Genomic DNA, 17,228 nt, shown 5'->3' on the forward strand with positions numbered 1-17,228 from the left:
CAGCAGAGCAGGGCTGTGCTGAGCAGAGAGGCCGAGCAGCCCATCCTCATGGCACCTGGCTCCCCGCAGTGCCTTTGAAGTGCTCCCTGAGTGAACGGCTGCCACGTCCTGCGGACCTGCCGTCTGCCGTCCCTTTGGCAATCCGAGGAAGTACTCTCCCCCTTTCTAGCTTGGAGAAACCAAGGTGCAGTGAGACGAGCCAATTTCTCAAGGTTCAACAAACCTTGTCTTCCAAACCCCGGTCTGCCAAAGCCCGGGTTCTTCCTGCTCAGAGGATGGTGATGAGAATGAAGGTGAGGTGGCAGCCTTTTTGTCCAGCTGGCTGAAAGGATGGGTGCCTGATATCATGGCCCATTTTTAGAGTTGTCTCCAAAAAGGTGGCTTTGACAGGTTGTTTTGGAGACACAGTAGTGTTAGGACAGACATATGCTATGGACAGGGGGTGGAGGGACAGGGACTGAGGCGGTATGATTTGATGGGCGTTGGCTGCCCAAAGCCCCAGCTGGCTCTGGGCTGGGTTGTCAGCAGCTGCCTCTGTGTTCAGGGGGCCCCAGTACTTGGCACCTCCCATTCAGGGCAGGGAACCTTCCTGATGAGCCGGGAGCACCCTGGAGGGCCCAGACCCACAGTCCCTGGATTTCCAACGTTATGTGCAAAACAGGCGGCTGGAAGGAGGAGACGCCTCCCTCGCTTGACATGTAATTCCCGTCCCACTCTCCCGCCTACTCCTGCAGCAGGGCTGGCGTGGGTGGGGCAGGGCGTTCTTGCACAGCTTCTTTGTAATAACCAGTTTCAGGACAGAACAGGGAGCTTTTCTCTGCGTCTTCTATCCCCAACGAAATAACCCAGAAGATCTTTGTAGGTGTGTGAGGGAAAGTGTAGAACTTTGAGCCAGAGGCTACTTGTAGGAATTCATCCCCAAGGAGAAGAAAATCAGATACCCGTGCAAGCATTCATGGAAACTAAATTGTTTATCACAGTGATAAATAGATATAAGTAGCAAATATATATATATAGCAAGAAATTGGGGAAAAAAAAAGTCCCGAACCAGGTGATTCATTCATGAGACAAATGCAGGGCAGGCTGTTGAGGTGAGGATGCTGGGCTGTGGCCCCTGGCGGGGGTGGGTGACACGCGATGAAGCGGCTGGCAGGATGGACTGGGTACGCGAATCCCTGTAAAGATACAGATAAATGTGGAGACAGAGGTTGGGAAGGACGTCTGGCAAACAAAAAGTTAAGAGAAGTCACCTGTTTCCTGGGGCTGCCGAACCACGAGCTGCGATGCAAACAGATGTGTACCCTCCCGCAGTTCCTGAGGCTGGAAGTCTGAAAGCTTGGGGGGGTCCTTCCTTGCCCTTTCCAGCTCTTGGGGGACCAAGGGCTTCTCCAGCCGCCCCGTGGTCACACACCTACCTCCCCTTCTCATGACACAGCGTCCCAGATGCCGCCCTGTCCCTTTGGCCTCATCTTAACTAAACCACGTCGCCAAAGACACTTGGAATCAGGGACAGCTCAGATTTGGACAGTTCTTTTTGGGGAGACATGAGTCAATCCCTAATATCGCCTTTTCGTGCGTAGTTGGATTGTTGGCACTTCCTTTTTTTCTTTACGTTTCCTAGTTCTCCAAATTTTCTACAATGGACATACATACTGCTGTGTGATAAGTTTTTAAGACTTTGCAAAAAAGAAAAAGAAAAGAATTGCCGCGGAGGGGGGAGGCTGGTGACAAATCCCTTAGCTGTCTGCGGGGGCGCTGCTGAGCGCGGGGGAGCATTTCTCGGGCTGGGGCAGGGTGGGGGGGGTGCGGTGGGGAGGGCACGGTCTGGCCCCAGGAGCCGCCTCAGAAAGGCTTTTCAAGGACAAAAGGGCACTTGGGAACAAAGCAGATTGCAGGCGGAAGACGGGGACTGCCGGCCTTGGTGAAGGGCAGGACCTGGGGTCGGCGCTGGGAGTGCGTCCGTGAGTGGGAGCGCCGGGTGCAGGGCCAGGCACCCCCCAACCCACAGTGGGCCCGGGAAGAGCTGCGGTGACCGAGGCCAGGCCGGTGCCACCCCTGCACCCGGGCACTGACCAGCCATGATTACCAGGAGGCCGGAGCAAGGAGCCTTCGTGGGCAGGGGAGGGGCTGTGTGTCCGTCTTGAGGCCTGGAGCCCCTCCTTCTCTCTGGCCAACTCCTCCAGCCCACTTGGCCCTGGACAGGACCCTGGGCGAACCTGGGGACGAGTTGGGATGTCTGGCCGGGGCCTGCTGCCCCAGGGGTCCCAACGCTGCGCCTGGCCGAGCCCGGGACTGTGACCAGCTGCTGAGTACGTCGAGCAGGCAGGAAACCCAGGGCCAACGGCAGCTGCTCGCCGTCCAGTGCGGGGGACACCGGGTCCCGGCCTGCCTGACCTCCCCTCCACACCCACGTAACCGCATGGGGTTTCCCAGGGGTCCCCTGTGCCCTGCAGCACCTCACCAACCTGACATCTCCGCTTCAGTCTGAGGCCATGAAGTCTCGGGTCCTCGGCCCGGTGTCCGGGAAAAAGGCCTGAGAGCCCGGGCCAGGGCAGGCCGGGAGAGGCCAGGGAGGCTGGGGGGACTCTGGGACCGCGTGGGAAAGGACTCCGCGCTCCTTCTCTCTCTGGCTTCAGGCAGCTCCACCTGGGTCAAAGTGGGGAGGCGCCAAGCTTGCCAGGCATGCTGTGGCCCCAGCTTCGGGGAGGCCATCGGGGGGTTCAGGATCCCCTCTGATCCCTGGGCCCCAGAGGAAACATCTCATGGGGATGTGCCCAGCTCTGAGGCCCCACGTGGCCTGGGGGCAGGGACTCCATCCCACCCCTCCGGCCACTTCTACGGCCTCAGCTTCAATGCTTCTCTGGGAGAGGGGGGCATCTGGGGGCAAAATGTGGAGTCCCTCCCTCCAGGGGCCCCACCCAAGGAAATGGTTCTCTGTCTGTCTTTCCAGAGAGGAACTGGGAGTGAGCTGGAGGCAGGGAGGGGGCACTGCCCAGGGGTGAAGCCCAACACTGGACCCCTCGCCCCCAGCACACCCCCTCCTCCCCAGCAGGTGCCCCTCCCTCTCCCTCTCTGCACCCTAAGCTACTACTGTCTCTCTCTTCCCTCCCTGTCACCCACATATCCTGAAAAAATAGCCAGGGACCCCTTTTTCCCCACACACCAGTCCCATAACCCACATCCCCCTCACCTCCCCCCGCCATGTTCCCCACCACCTGACTAGATAAAAAGGAGGTCTGGAAACCTCCTCCGTGGCCTCCTGCCCACCTCACCCTCATCCCAGGCACCCCAGGGGTGGGGGCGCTGACCCTCCTCACTTCTTGGTTTCCAGGACTCTGTTCCCTCTGCTAGGGCAGGCAGCTCTGTCTCTGCATCGTGAGTCCTGCTGGAACCCACTGGTCACCCACTGGTCACACAAGGGCTGTAAGAGGCCTTGGTTTTTCATCTACAAAATGGGAAGAAAAATAGAAGCTATTTCCCAGGGCACATGACAGGCTGCGGGAGACTGACTTACAGCCTTCAGTGGGGGAAGTGCTAAAAAGCCAGTACCCTCTAACAGCAGGCTGACAGCGGGACGTTTGGAGGGGAGAGGACACGTCCACCTCACCTGCTGGAGGTCCCCTTGCGCACCTGGGCGCGCCTACCGCCTCTCACCTGCTCGGCCCCACCCTCTCCGCGCTCCCCAGGCATTTCTGGGAGTTTGGGGCGCTCGGGAAGAAACCAGGCAAACGTGCGCGGAGACACTGGTGCCCGTCGACGCTGCTGGGGGCCCCGGGGCCCTCCCACTTCCCACGGCCCCGCCTCGGTCCCCGCCCCCCCGGCTCGCCGCGCCCCGCGGGTGACGTCAGGCCGAGTCCTCCTGGGGCGCGCGGCTCTCGCCAGGTCCCCACGCTGCGCTCCTACCGCGCGCGAGGACGCGGAGCTGCCAGGTAGGGCCGGGAGTCCCCGGGCCGGGGAGGGCCATCGGGGCGCCCTCCGAGGGCGAGCGCTGGCCGGGACTAAGTTTGGCCCTCTGGCGGGGAAGCAGGAGCCCGGTGCCGCGTTGCCGCGGTGATCGGACTGGGGACCCGGCGTGGGGCGCCGCGAGCGGGCTGCGCGGAGCGGGGCGGGCGGGGATGCCCTGGCCAAACCGTCCTCCGGAGCCGCAGCGCCAGGGACCCGGGGCCCCGCCGCCCAGCGAGCCACGAGGACGCCCAGGCGGCGACCGCGGATACGCGGGGCTGAGGGCGCGGGACGGTCGGGGCGCGGGTCTGGGGGCGCGGGGTTGGGGCGCGGGTCTGGGGCGCGGGGCCGCGGCGCTGGAGCTTTGGTGCAGAGCCGCGCTCTGAGCTCTGCGCTGCTGACCCCGGGCGGGGGTCGCCCTGGGAGGGGAGGCGGCCAGGGCCGGGGGCCGGGCCTCTGCCCCCGGCTCGGTTTCGTGCTCGCGGTGAGACGCGGCAAGGTGCGAGCCTGGGGCGAGGCGCCGCCGGAAGTCGTTCCGGACATGGGTGCGCACGGGTGGGTGTGGAATCGCCTCCTCGGGGCCCTTTAGACACGAGGAGAATCTCCTGGAGCCGCGAGGGCTCCTCCCCAGTGTGCGCGTGGGTGCGTGTAGGTGCAGGTGAGGGTACCCCACAGGACGCCCAGGTATGGGAGGGAGAAGGAGGTGGGTGGGAGGCCTCCAGGCTCAAAATCCGAAAGGCCAGGGCATGGGGTCAGAGTTGGGGACCTTTCAGGCCTCTGCTGCAGGGAAGTGGGCAGGAAGCCAGCGGTCTGACCATTTCCCCTCCCGAGAAGGGGACCCTTCACCTCCCTTCTGCCGGGTGGGGCTGCTGGGAGGAGCTCTGCAGGCTTTGGGGCGCAGCTCGTAAATAGCTTGCTGCAGCTGCAGGGTGGTTTTGCAAAGCTTATTCAGAAGAAGAAGAATCGCAGCTTGATTTCTGGTCCAGAGGCTCGGCCATCTGTCCAGTCCAATGGGGGAGGACAAGCACCCAGGGCTCCATGGTTTGGGGCAGCCTGACCTCGATTATCTGGTCCATCAGGCCACCTTGTCCCCTCCTGGCCCACCCTCCCCTGGGCGAGGAAGTGGCCTGAGTAAGAGTACGCTCCCCCAGTTTGTGGGCCGGGAGAGGCGCACGCCCGGAGAAGGCAGAAGCCAGATCAGAAGTTTGCTGGGAACCCCAAGTGTCAGCAGCCGTTGGGCACAGGCTCCCTCAGCTTCCCCAGGCCCCTTGGCAAGTTAAGAGATGGGTTCCAGGGTGAGGCAGGGCTTGGGGAGCCCACAGCTCCGTCCTAGTTCTGAGAACTTAGCGTCTCTGGGCCTCAGTTTCCCATTTGAAAGGTGGCGTATCTGTGGCACTTCTGAGAGAACAGACATGGTGTGCCTGTGTGCCTGTGTGCAAGGAGGTGCGTTTTGTTTCAGGGAGACAGTGGGGGCTGGCAGTCCAAAACGCACAGGGCAGGCTGGGAATTCCAGAGAGTTCACGCTCTAGGCTGGGATCCAAAATCCACAGGGGTGGCCAGAGGGCCGGAGACGCAGACAGGGTGGGTGCCGCCGAGTCGCCGCAGACCATCCCGTGCCCAGGAGTCAGCTCCTTTGCACTGCAGCCCCCATTGACCAGGTGGGGGGGTGGTGTCGGGATTCAGCTGTGGGGGTGGGGTCCCTCGATGTCCCAGGGAGCTGCCCGGGACCCCCAGCAGTCAGGCCTGGGCACGGGTCCCATGGGACCCCCCACACCCTCGTGCCCAGTCCCAGACTGTCAAGCCACCCCGAGCCCCAGCTTCCAGGCCTGGCCACCATGTCCCCTGCTGCCCGGCCAGCACCCCCGTCCGTCCTCAGCTAAGGCGGCTGCATCTCTCAAGCTCTCGAGCATCTCGGGTGGCAGGCAGGCGGCCAAGGTGTTTGGGGGACACAGGTGCCCATCGCTGCTCTTGGGGGTGTGATGACAATTGTTCCAGGGGATGGGGCTTCGTGAAAACAGCAGTTCTCAAAGTGTGGTCTGGGGAACCCTAGAGCGGCACCCCTGAGAGCCTGCCGGGCACCTGTGAGGTCAAACTGTTTCCACAAGAATACTAAGATGCTACTTGCCGCCCCCCTGACTTAAAAATAAATTTTGCTGTGAAAATAGATATAGCATAAAATTTGCCATTTAACCATTTTTTAAGTGTCCATCTCATGGACACTGTCCATGACCCACACTTCTCATTCCCCAACAGGAGCTCTGTCCCGTCCACCCCAGCTCTTCCCGCGTCCCCCACACTCCTGGCCTCGCTGCCCCTATCTGCTTCCTGTTTCTACGCCTTTGCTCAGTCTAGATTCCATACAAGTGGGATCACGCAGTGTGTGTCCTTTGGTGCCCGGTTTACATCACACAGCACAGCATCTTTGAGGCTCATCCATGTCATAGGATGTATCAGAACCTCATTCTTTTTTTCCAATTTATTAATTTTTAAGAAGCTCATTCTTCTTTTACGGCTGAGGGATGTTCCACGTGCACAGACCGCACTTGGCGATTGTCACCTATTGATGGACATTTGGGCTGTTCCCACCTTTGGGCTCTCGTGAAGAGGCTGCGTGGACTCTGGGTGCAGGGTCTGCGGCCCAGTGTTCGGTTCCTATGGGTACAGGCCAGGGGTGGGTCTGCTGCGTCGTTTGGTGATTTTACATGTAACTGGTTGAGGAACCTGCAAATGCCACTGACCCTTAGGCACCCACCCTTGGCCCCCACTGCCCCCCACATCTGCCCCTGCCTCTCCCGCATCCACCCCGGCCTCCCTGGCTTCCTTGCTGTCCCCGCAACACGCCAGCCTTGCATCTGCAGCTGGTCTTGGGGCTGCTGCCCCCGGCTTAGGATGCCGCCCGCCCCTCACCTCTCTCCAGTCCAGAAGGTTCCACCTTCCCTGGAGGCCCACTCTGCCTCGCCTCACTCTTCCTGTCTCCTTAGTAGTCTGGGATTGTTCTCATCTTTTTATTTTGAAATAACGTCAAGCTTATGGGACAGCTGCAGAAATAATGCAACCTGGTTCAGAAAACTCACCCCAAAGTTAAGCTCCACGCGGCCAGGCTGCTCCGTCGGGTTTGTCTGGAACCTTCGTCCAGCCCGAGCCCAGTGCCCGGCACACAGCGGCCGCTCGAAAGGTGGGGGACAGGGGTGTGCCCCCAGGCCCTGCCCGGCCGCCTCGGGACGGCTGCACTGCTGTGCTCCCTTCTCTATGGAGGCTACGTGTATGCATAAAACCACGGCAGGTCCAGTCTGACCACTCGCAGGTGGCATTAGTCCCACACCCCAGGGGCACTGCCCTCACCGCCCGGTTGTGTCACCGCCACCAGGGCTGGGACCAGAGGGTTTCCGCCTCCGCAGGCCGAAACTCCATCCCCCTGCGGCGGCCCCTCCCGTCCTCGCCCAGCCCCTGGGATCCTCCCAGCTCCCTTCTGACGGTGAATTTCTTCTGCTCATCTCACTCAGCTCGTGCCTCAGGACCGTCCACGCTGCAGCATCAGCGCCCCAGCCCTGGTCTTGACGCCCGCCGTGGGGACGGCGCACATTTCCTTTACCCACTCACCTGTCCACGGTCACTTGGGTTGTCTTCACCCTTTGGCTCCTGTGACTAAGGCTGCTGCGACCACGGCTGTGCGGGTATCTGAGCTTGGGGTGCCCCGGGAGGGGCCTGTGCGGGTACAGCTGCCCTGTGCGAACTCCACGGAACCGCAATCTGCTTCCCCCAGCGCCGCCCACCGCCATCCCCCCAGCAGGCTCCAGCGCCAACTTCTTTGCCTTCTTTGCATCCTCACCTGCACTCTCTCGTTTCCTCCTTTTCTTGGATACTCGCCATCCTTGTTGCTGTGGCGTGGCCCTCCCTGAGGCTCTCGGGTCCCTTTGTCCTCGCCGGCTGGCTCCCCCCTGCCCCACCGTCCCCTTTCTGGCCTCTGGAAAACGTGCCCCAGCCCCTGTGTCCTGCTGGCTGCCACTAACGTGCCCCTCTCGGGGGCTTTCCCTGTGGCACACGAGGGGTTGCCCGGCCCGTCGCGGGCGCCCAAGGGCTGTGGATAGATGACCCCGGGGCCAGGGCCTGGCCGGGGCTGGCTGTGTGGCCCCCCAGGTGTCGGTGCTGGAAACCATGGTGTTTGGACGGCAGCGGGTCTGGAGTTCAGACAGAGCTGAGTTCAAACTCTACCTCTGTTCCTTCTGAGCTCTGTGGCCTTGGCTACATCCCTTCTAACCCTCATAGAGTGTGTGCGGACTGTGGCGCCCGGATTGCCCGGGGGCAGGTGGCGCCCTTGCCTGGGAAGCCTGTAGCTGGGGGGCCCCGAGTGCCGACTTGACAATGGGGATCACAACCGTACCCACTTTCCTGGGTGCTGAAATGAAGTCGTGGTCGTGCCTGAAGGGCTGTGAAGCTTTGCAGACACTTATTCTATCCGCAGCTGACCACTTGGCCCTTTGGGGTCTGGCAGCATTGCAAGTTGGGGTGACCTTTCTATGTACTCACATAAATGCACACGTATACGTGCGTACGCACACTCACATCTGCATACATAAAGTCTACTTTACCCAGGAACATCGTGCTCCCCTGTTTTAATTAAGGTGAGCCAAAATGAGGAAGGGGCTCTTCACTGTCCCCACAAAAACAAGGCCAGTTTCTACTTTTCCAGCTACCCACTGGGGCGTGATGCTTTGCCTAGGAACAGGCTTCGGCTTGCAGCTTGCCTTTCTCAGGAGGGAGGGGCCAGCACTGCCCCCCCGGGTCTCGGACCCTCCCTGCTCTGTCCACTTTGGCTGCGCATGTCCTTTCCTCCGGCCGCGGGATGTCCCTCCTTTGCTTGGCCTTTGTCCTGTGAGGCCCCCCTGCATCCTGGATGTCTCTGGTCTGAGACGTAAATCGAAGCCCACATGGGCCCGGGCAAGCAGGGACTCGTGGAATGTCTGGAAGTCCTTTTACTTATTTTTTTCTCAAATACGCAGACGAGCCACCGGTGTGCCCCTAGGCAGAAGGCCCGGGTCATCTGTAGCGAATGTGCCACCTTGTCCTGCCCAGGCCTGTCCGTGCCAAGGCCCCCCTCCCTGCCCCAGCTGTCTCCGCAGTGAAAATGCTCTGCTGCTCCCTCAGCTCTCCCCACTGACGGCTTCCCGCGGTGCCATGCTTGTCTGCCCCCGGGCCCCGGAAACTTCTAGACCTGGGCATTGCTGGGAGGGGGCCTGTTCCTGCCCGGAGCCGCTGTTGTGCCCCCTCCCAGCTGGCCTGGGCCGTCGCCCTGCGGCCACACCGAGGCTGCCCGGAACCAGGAACTGAGGGGTGCCTGGGTTTCCCTGGGGAGAGTGCCAGGGAAGCTTGGTGTGGCCCCAGGTGACCTTGCCTGCCCCTGGATTTGCAGGATTCAGCACAAATGTGGGGTGGTCTCTTTTCCAACGCCTCCTTCCTCTGGGAGCTCCAGGCTGAGCCAGGGTGGGCCGGGGGGGGGCCTGCGTGGGGGCTGAACTGTGGGCGGCCCCAGCCTGCACCCCCTACCCCCACTGCGTCTTCCTGCCGCGGGGAGACCCCTCCACACACTCACTCCCAGGGCAGACCCAGCCTGGGGAAGCTGGAGAACATGTGCCCCCCGCCCCTGCCTGCTAGAGGGGGACCGGGAGGGGCAGCAGGGCCTCTGCCCCCTCCACCCTCGGCGCTGCCACTGTGCCCGGGGCTGGTCGGGACCCAGCCTGGACACCCAGCGAGCCCAGGGCTCTGCCGTCCCTGTGGGTTTCCCCTCCCCTCTGGGTGCTGACCGGGCCCCCGCATGTCCCCCCACAGGGTGCCGACAGGCCGGGAGTGTTGGTGCCCCCCGCGCTGCTGCTGAGGAGGCCGGACGCCAGGCAGGTGTACCCGGGAGCCCTCTGAGGCCACCGACAGCCCGAGGGAAGGTTCTGGAAGGGTTCATGGGCGGCAGGCGGGGCTCCCGGGAGTGGCCAGGCCCCGGGGCCAGGGGTGCGGGCGGGGGCTCCCCGAGGCCATGCTGCAGTGCCGCCGTGCCGAGGAGCTGCGCTTCGGGCCACGGGCCCTGAAGGATGCGCTGCTGTCCAGCGACGCGGGCCTGCGGCAGCACTACGTCGCCGCCTTCTCGCCCGCCGAGAGGCTCTTCCTGGCCGAGGCCTACAACCCCCAGGGGACCCTCTTCGGGCCCCCGCGCATCCACTCGGCCTTCGACTGGCTCCTGAGCCGCCCCGAGCCCCCCGAGGACTTCCAGACCTTCCACGAGGCCCTGGCGGCCCGGAGGCCCAGCCTGGGCCCGAAGCACATCTACCTGCAGCCCATCGGTGGGGGGCCGAGCGAGGGGGGTGCGGGAGCGTGGAGGGGCGCGAGCAGGGGGAGGGGGAGCCGCAGGCCAGGCGGGCGTCTTGGGGCCAGTGGGTGGGGTGGGGGGCTGCAGTATGCTTGGACGGGGGCACGGTGGGCCTGGGACCGAGCACCTGTGTGACCCTGTCTTGGGTCACACACTGGATTTACCTGGGGTGGGCGGGGGCTGCCCGGGCTGCTGAGCCTGGCTCTGTCCCCAGATGCGGGCGAGGGGCCCGTGGGGGGCGCCCTGCTGGTGGGCGTGCAGAGCTGCGCCGAGGCCTTCTTCCTGGGCCTGCAGGTCAAGTGCCTGCCCTCGGTGGCCGCCTCCGCCATCCGCTGCCGCTCGCGCCCCGGGCAGGGCCCGGCCCGGCTGCAGCTCCACACAGGTGAGCGGGCAGGGGCGGGGGAGCCTGGGGGTCTCTGGGGAGGGGAAAACACTTGCCAACCTTGGAGGGGACCAGGCGGGGGTTCCCTTCTCCCCCCACAATAGTGTGTGGGCCCTGGATCCCAGCCCAGCATCCACTGGGGTCCCTGGGGCGAGAGCTGGGGCCACCCCACCTCCTCCCTGGGGTCGCGGCAGCTGGAGAGAGTGAGGCGGGGATGGGTGGGGGGCTCAGACACGCAGGGCCCGCCCGCTGCCGTGCGCAGCCCCCTGTCGCGAGTGGCACCGGCTCCGGCCCGCCCTGCCGCTGTCTCCCTCTGGGGCTGCAACGCGTCCACTCCCCGAGCCCAGCACGTAGAGCCCCGCCCCTCCCGCCCCTCCCCCCTCGACCCCCCGCATCTGCACCCCGCCTCGTCCCCCCCCAGCTCTCTGCCTTGATCTCTCCTGCTCTTGGGAGGGTCGCCAGCTCGTGTCTGACTTCGGGAAGGGGCAGGTCCTGGGGCCGGGGGCGGGGGTCGCGGAGTGGCGGGGCGCAGGCTCCTCCCGGCCCTGTCCCCGCAGACGGCATCCTGTCCTTCCTGAGGAGCCACAAGCCCGGGGACGCGCTGTGCGTGCTGGCCGTCACGCTGACCGATCTGTACCCCTGCGAGGCCTGGAGCTTCACCTTCGGCAAGTCCCTCCCAGGGCTCGGTGAGCACCCAGGGGCAGCCCTCCTGCCCCGGGGCGGGGGATACGTGCCCCGGCGGCCCTTCTCCAGGGGCAGGCGGAGATGCTGGGGTCCCCGGACTGTGGCTGGGGGGGGGCAGGCAAGGGAGGGGCGGCTCTGACTTGCGCTCCCCAAAGTCCGGGCGGCCCGAGCGCCTTCTCTCCGCCTCTCCCCAGAAGTGGGTGTCTGCAGCTTTGCCCGGTTCTCCCGGGAGTCCTCGCCCGCGGGGCCCAGCACCTGCGACCCCGGCCCGGCAGAGGCGGCCCCGGGAGGCCCTGAGAGCCCCGCGCGGGACACAGGCTGCAGCCCAAGCTTCAGCGCCCTGGGCGTGGTGCAGTGCTGCCAGGTGGGCAGGCGGCGGGGGTCGGGAGGGGGCGGGCGGGAGGAGGCTGCAGGGCAGCCCGGGGGTGCCGAGGACAGGGGCGCGAGGCCATCGATGAGGTGTGGAGCTGTCCCGGGGTGCACCGCAGCTCACGGCTACCCGGGGGTGCGGGGGTCCCCGACTCTGGGCACGGCGGCCGAAGGGGCCTCCAGGGGTCCCCAGATGCCGCCGCAGGGGGCGGAGGGGGCGCGGGGTCCCTTCCCGGCCGCCTGGCCCCTCGCCTCCCTCTGGCGCCGGGGCGGGCTGGGGGCGGGGCGGCCGGCGCCGGGGCCCCTCCCAGGGAACCGTGCCTCCCGCAGGCCGCCTGCCACGAGCTCTGCCGCCTGCTGGGCCTGGGCCGCTGCCGCTGGCTGCGCTGCCTCATGCAGGGCGCGCTCAGCCTGGACGAGGCCCTGCGGCGGCCGCCCGACCTCTGCCCCGTGTGCCTGCGGAAGCTGCAGCACATCCTGGGCTTCAGGCTCATCGACAGGTACAAGGTGCGTCTCTGGGCACGGCTGGCGGCTCCTGCGGGCCGGGCCCCGGGGCTGGGGGCGGCGGCCGGTGCAGCTGTGCCTGCTGACGGGCCTCGGGGACCCGGGGCTCCCGCCCCACACCCGCCCCGGGCGGCGGCGCAGGCTCCAGGGCAGTGCCACGGTCAGAGCCGGGAAGGGCCCCTCGTGGACAGGGAGGCCCCGGGAGCCCGGCGGTCAGCACTAGGGAGGACAGGCCGGAGAAGCCCGGGCCTGTGAGCTGGAGGGTCCTGCTGCCTTGCCCAGAGGCCGCAGCCGCGACCATCCCCGTGGTGGTCCCTGGCGGGGTTCCCCTGGTGCCGCGTGGAGAGGGAGCCCCGAGACTGCGCGCCCGTCTGGAGGGTCCCGGGCACCCCGCAGGCTGCGGCCGCCTCCATGCTGGTTTCGAAGCGTTTTCCTCACCTCCTGCCCTGCCCCCTGCAGCTCCTGGGGTCCCCCCCACTGCTCCGATGGGCAGGACTGCGGATCTGTGGGTGGGGGCTGGGCACGTGTGGCCCTCGAGGTCCCCCCCACGCTGCGGTCGGGGCCCCGGTCCTGCAGGTCCAGCGCCCCATGTCCTGCGCCTGGAGCCACCCTCGTGCCCGTAGGTGCGATAGGGCCGCGACGTGCGTGGACGTCGTCCTCAGGCCTCGGGGGCTGTCCAGAAGGGGGCGCCGGGTTTAATCGCCCCCCCCCACACCCTGCCCAGGGTGCTAAATCAGACTTCAGACCCGAGGGCACCGCCTGCGCCTTCCCCTGGGTGTGGGGCCCGTGGCCAAAGGCGCCACTTACTGCCCGGTGGACCCACGCGGTGTGGGAGGGATAGCGTCACATGACCAGCGCCGTGGGGTGAGGGGTGCAGGGAAGGAGCCCCCCGCCCACGCAGCTCCTCGGCCAGGACTTCCTGCTCTGCAGATGCCCCTCCTGGGGAAGCCATTGTGCCTGGCGGGAGGGGACAGTGGGCTCCCGCCCTACCGGACACGGCTCCAAGGCCTGCACCCCTCCGCCCTGTACTGGCCACCGCATGGACTGGGGCTCCCCATGCCGGGACTGCGCATTTTTCAAGCCCAAGTGGAAACTGGATCTCAGTTCTTAGACGCTAGTGGCCCCCCAATTCGATGAGATGACTTGGACTGCCCGTGGGGCCCCTGTGCCCCTGGGCTGTGCCCCTGCTCCTTCCCTGGGTGACCTGGGCTGCCCTGCACCTCCCTGGGTGACCTCAGCTGTGGCAGCTCAGAAGGGTGCCCAGGGGTACAGGAGAGTGGGGTGTGGCAGGGAGGCCAGCTGTGTCTTTGCAGCCTCTGCGGACATGTCCCCAGCACTGCCCTCCAGTCTCTGCCCCCACAGCCTTCTGCCACCTGGATCCCTGCCACCCACAGGAGTCTGGGGGGCTGGTGCTGCCCTCTGCCGACCCTGGCCACTGGGTGCTGGGTGCTGGGTGGGTGCTAGCGCCCGCCGACTGAGAGCTCAGGGCAGGCGAGGTTGATGTTTCCTTAAGAGTAAGGAGACCGGGTTGGAAAGTTTTTGTTTAGTTTGGCAGCTGTGAGCAGTCGTGGCCTTTGTGGTACTGACCTGGGCTGTGGGGTCCCCTCCCCCACAGGCGGCCCATGGGTAGTGCCCTCTCTGCTCGGCCTGCCCCCCGCCCCTGGGGAGGGGCTGCGCGCTCAGGGACAGCCCCTGCGGGGAGGGGAAGCACCTCGATGGGGGATGCAGGGCCTTCCCCACCAGAGGGTCAGCATGCTCCCTGGCTGTGCCCCCACACTGGCTGCTATCACATCATCAGAGTGAGGGGTCTCTGGTCCTTGGGGTTCCCGGGGTGGGTTCTGGCCCCAGCAGGGCAGAAGCAGCTGCAGTGACCCTCAGGACAGGGACTACTGTGGCCTGTGCAGGGCTGGGTGTCTCCTTCCGCGCCGCGCCCTCGGGGGGGCCTGGCTCTGCCGTCTGGCCTGGACGTGCCTTAGGGCTTCTGGGTGCCGGAAGAACGGTCCTGGGCACTGCACAAGGAGGCAGCCCGCGCCCCCCAGGGGAGGGTGGAGGGGTCCTTGGGGACCTATGCCGAGGACTGTGACCCTCTGCCCAGGGCAGGGAGGGACAGCAGGCAGCAGGGGGGACAGGGGGGAGTAAAGGATGGCGGGCAGTGGTGGGGACAGCGGGCAGTGGTGGGGATGGTGAGCAACAGGGCTCTGGGTGGCCCCCCAGTCCCTGGCCCCCAGCCCCCTGGACTCCTGGTCCCTCTAGTCCCCAGACCCCCAGTTCCCCAGGCCCCCTCCCCAGGCCCCTGGCCTCCAGCACCCACGCTGCCCAGGCTCCTCTCTGGGCCTGCCTCAAGGCCGCTGTGCTAGTGGCGGGTATCAGAGTTGCGTCCCCTTCTGGGGCTAATGACACTCCATGGTGTAGGGACCCCAGTGCCGGGCAGCAGGGTGGCTCCCTCGTGTCGTGACCCGACGACGGAGTGGACAGCGGCCGCCAGCCTCCCACATGCCCACTGGGGCTCTGCGCAGACGTCGGTCCCGGCTGCGGGCCGTGGCCAGGCGGGTCACTGCTCAGGGCGCCTCAGGCCCCTCTCTCCCTTGCAGCGTCTCCACGCCTGGACGGACGCGGTGGCGGGGCCCTGGCCGGCCCGGGAGGCAGGCGAGCTGTCCGTGTCGGAGGACTCGGGGGTGGGTGGCGAGAGCGACCCGGAGGCCGTCACCAGCGTGTCGGAGCCCCTCAGCCCCGACGCGGGCCCGGAGCTGGAGCCCGAGGGGGCGCCCAGGCCCCTGGCCGAGGTGGGGGCCGCGTCCCCGCCCGGGGGGCCCGCCGAGCCCTTGGCGGCCGTCCGGGAGCACCGGCTGTGGCTGGCCGCCTGCATCCGGGCGCTGGAGAGGCAGGTGCGGGAGGAGGAGCTGGCGCAGGTGGACGGAGCGGTGGACGCCCTCGCCCGGTGGGACATGTTCCCGGGGCGGCCCGCGGCCACCAGGCGGGACCTGCCCGGCGGCCGAGACGGCTCGGGGCTGCGGCAGGCGCTGGGGGACAAGCTGGCCTCCCTGAGGAAGCGGTTCAGCGCGCGCACACCCGCCAAGGCAGGGTCGCCGCCCCGGCGCTGGAAGTGGGAGGAGAAGTAGCGCGGCCCGGGGGTCGCTGCGGGCGGCGCAGACCGAGGCGGGCACGGCCGCCAGGGCCCCGCCGGGACTTCCGGGAGGGGCGGCCCCGCAGCTCAGCCCCGGCTGCGAGAGCAGGAGGAGAGGCGGCGTCGCCGGCGGGCGTGGCCGTGGCAGCTGGTGGGCTCCACCGCCGGGGCGTCTGCTCGGAGGGGAAGCCTTGGTGTCTGGCTCCCAACCTGAAATGTCTCCCACTTAAAAAAATACAAAACAAGGGTGCACGGGTGGTTCAGTGGTTAGAATGCCCGCCTTTCATGCGGGGGACCCAGGTTCGACTCCCAGACCATGCACTTCCCCCCAAAACCCTACAAAACTAGCCAAGGGTTGGGGGACACTTTGTGCGGCACTAAGCGCACCCCGACGCTGCTGTGCCCCGCGACAAGGGCAGGCAGGCGCCTCTGCTGCAGGGCGGAGGCCCTGGCCACCCCAGCACTCTGCCTGCGGGCGCGGCGGGGAGGGCCCCCGCAGGTCTCGGGGCTCTGCCGCCGGATGCCGCCCGCAGCCACGTGGCCGGGTGGCTCCTGCCCGCGTTCTGCCCATCCTCTCCGCTGCTGAGACCGGCGCTGACATCTGCCGCCGCGGCCGTGGACCGCGCATCGCCCCTTATTTCCGTCACGTCTGCCGTGTGACCCCAAGGCCTCTGGTGCTCCGCGTCCGTCGCGCTCCTCGGCCCAGCTGACCGCCGAGCTCACCTGGAGCCACGTGGACGTCGTGTGGGTGGCGTCTCCCGCCCGGGGCGTCTTGTAAGAGAACAGCACCAAGTACCAATGGAGGAGGAGAGCGGCCTGCAGGCGGGACTGCCCCGGGTGCGGCGGAGACGGAGCTGAGGGAAGACGCGTGCAGGGCCCGCGGCCACATGACGCGGGGCTCGGAGCCACGGCAGCCCGGTGCAGCTCCTGAGGCTGCTGGGGTGCTGGGGCACCTGCCTCGGCTCGCCACGGGGGACCTGGCTGGGGGCCCGGGCCTCGGTCGCCTCCCCCGCCCGGGAGCCTGTCCCAGCGCGGCAGCTGGGGGTCTGAGCGGGCCAGGCCGACGCGCGGCGCGTTCCACGACGAGACCTCCGCAGACAGCCCCTCCCACCTTCGCCGAGGTCGCCGTCCCAGGGCCCACACGCGGCCGGGGCGGGGCAGGGAGTCCGCCTCACCCCCGGGGGAGAGCCGAGGATCGCAGGGGCGGCCGCCTGTGGACAGTGTAGCCCCCCTCGCTGCTGCTGCGGGGTCTGCACGAGGGCCCACCTCTCTGTCCCTGTCTTCTGCAGAAGGTTAAGCCTGGAGCTGTTTAAGGTTAAGCGGAGGTGACACGCCGAGCCGCTGGGCTGGAGGGCGCCAGGCTCCCCGCTGGCCGTTACCACAGTCTCGGCACGGCCTGGGCCGCTGCCCTCCGGTCGCCACTGCCATGCAGGTCCCCCAAAGAGCATTGTAGGGTGCGTGTGTGGGAAGCACCTCCAAGGGTGCCTCCAGCCACGGCCCCCTTCCTGTGCGGGTGCAGCGAGGTGCTTTAAGATCGCCGGGGGGGAGGACGTTGTGCAAATGAAAGGTTCAGGGACGGAGACCAGAAGGTCCCTCCTCGGCTCCAGTGTTCCCTCCAGGTCCCCCTGCGGGGCAGGGCTGAGGGGCTGTGGCGGGGCCCAGCGGAAGCAGAGGGGGGTGGACACTGTCCCCTGTGGGCAGGGGCAGTTGGCAAATCTTTGTAAAGCTCGAGATGTGACTCGGCCAAGCAGCGGGATGCAGTGCGGACCTGGGGAACCCGAGGTAACGGTTTCCAACAAGTGGGGCCCCCGATTTGAGCACCCTGAGCCCACATCCCCATGCTGTCCCCAACAGGGCTCCCCCCGGCA

General features: G+C 66.5%; 1 protein-coding gene and 1 long non-coding RNA gene across 2 annotated transcripts; one reads left to right on the forward strand and one right to left on the reverse strand.

The window, feature by feature from the left end:
• On the forward strand, positions 1-15,840 carry AMZ1 (archaelysin family metallopeptidase 1). The gene is made up of 7 exons (XM_077140182.1): positions 1-293; positions 9,769-10,271; positions 10,512-10,679; positions 11,237-11,365; positions 11,558-11,727; positions 12,063-12,239; positions 14,828-15,840. The coding sequence occupies exons 2-7, from the start codon at positions 9,968-9,970 to the stop codon at positions 15,353-15,355; spliced, it is 1,476 nt and encodes a 491-aa protein (XP_076996297.1). The 5' UTR covers positions 1-293; positions 9,769-9,967; the 3' UTR covers positions 15,356-15,840.
• Positions 2,472-3,765, reverse strand: LOC143666840 (uncharacterized). Its single transcript, XR_013167745.1, has 3 exons — positions 3,655-3,765; positions 3,309-3,445; positions 2,472-2,646 (listed from the first exon to the last, which is right to left on the reverse strand). It is a non-coding gene; the product is annotated as an uncharacterized LOC143666840 (long non-coding RNA).
• Positions 15,841-17,228: the final 1,388 nt, after the last annotated feature.

Source organism: Tamandua tetradactyla, chromosome 23 (genome assembly GCF_023851605.1).
Source record: "Tamandua tetradactyla isolate mTamTet1 chromosome 23, mTamTet1.pri, whole genome shotgun sequence".
Lineage (NCBI taxonomy): Eukaryota > Metazoa > Chordata > Mammalia > Pilosa > Myrmecophagidae > Tamandua > Tamandua tetradactyla.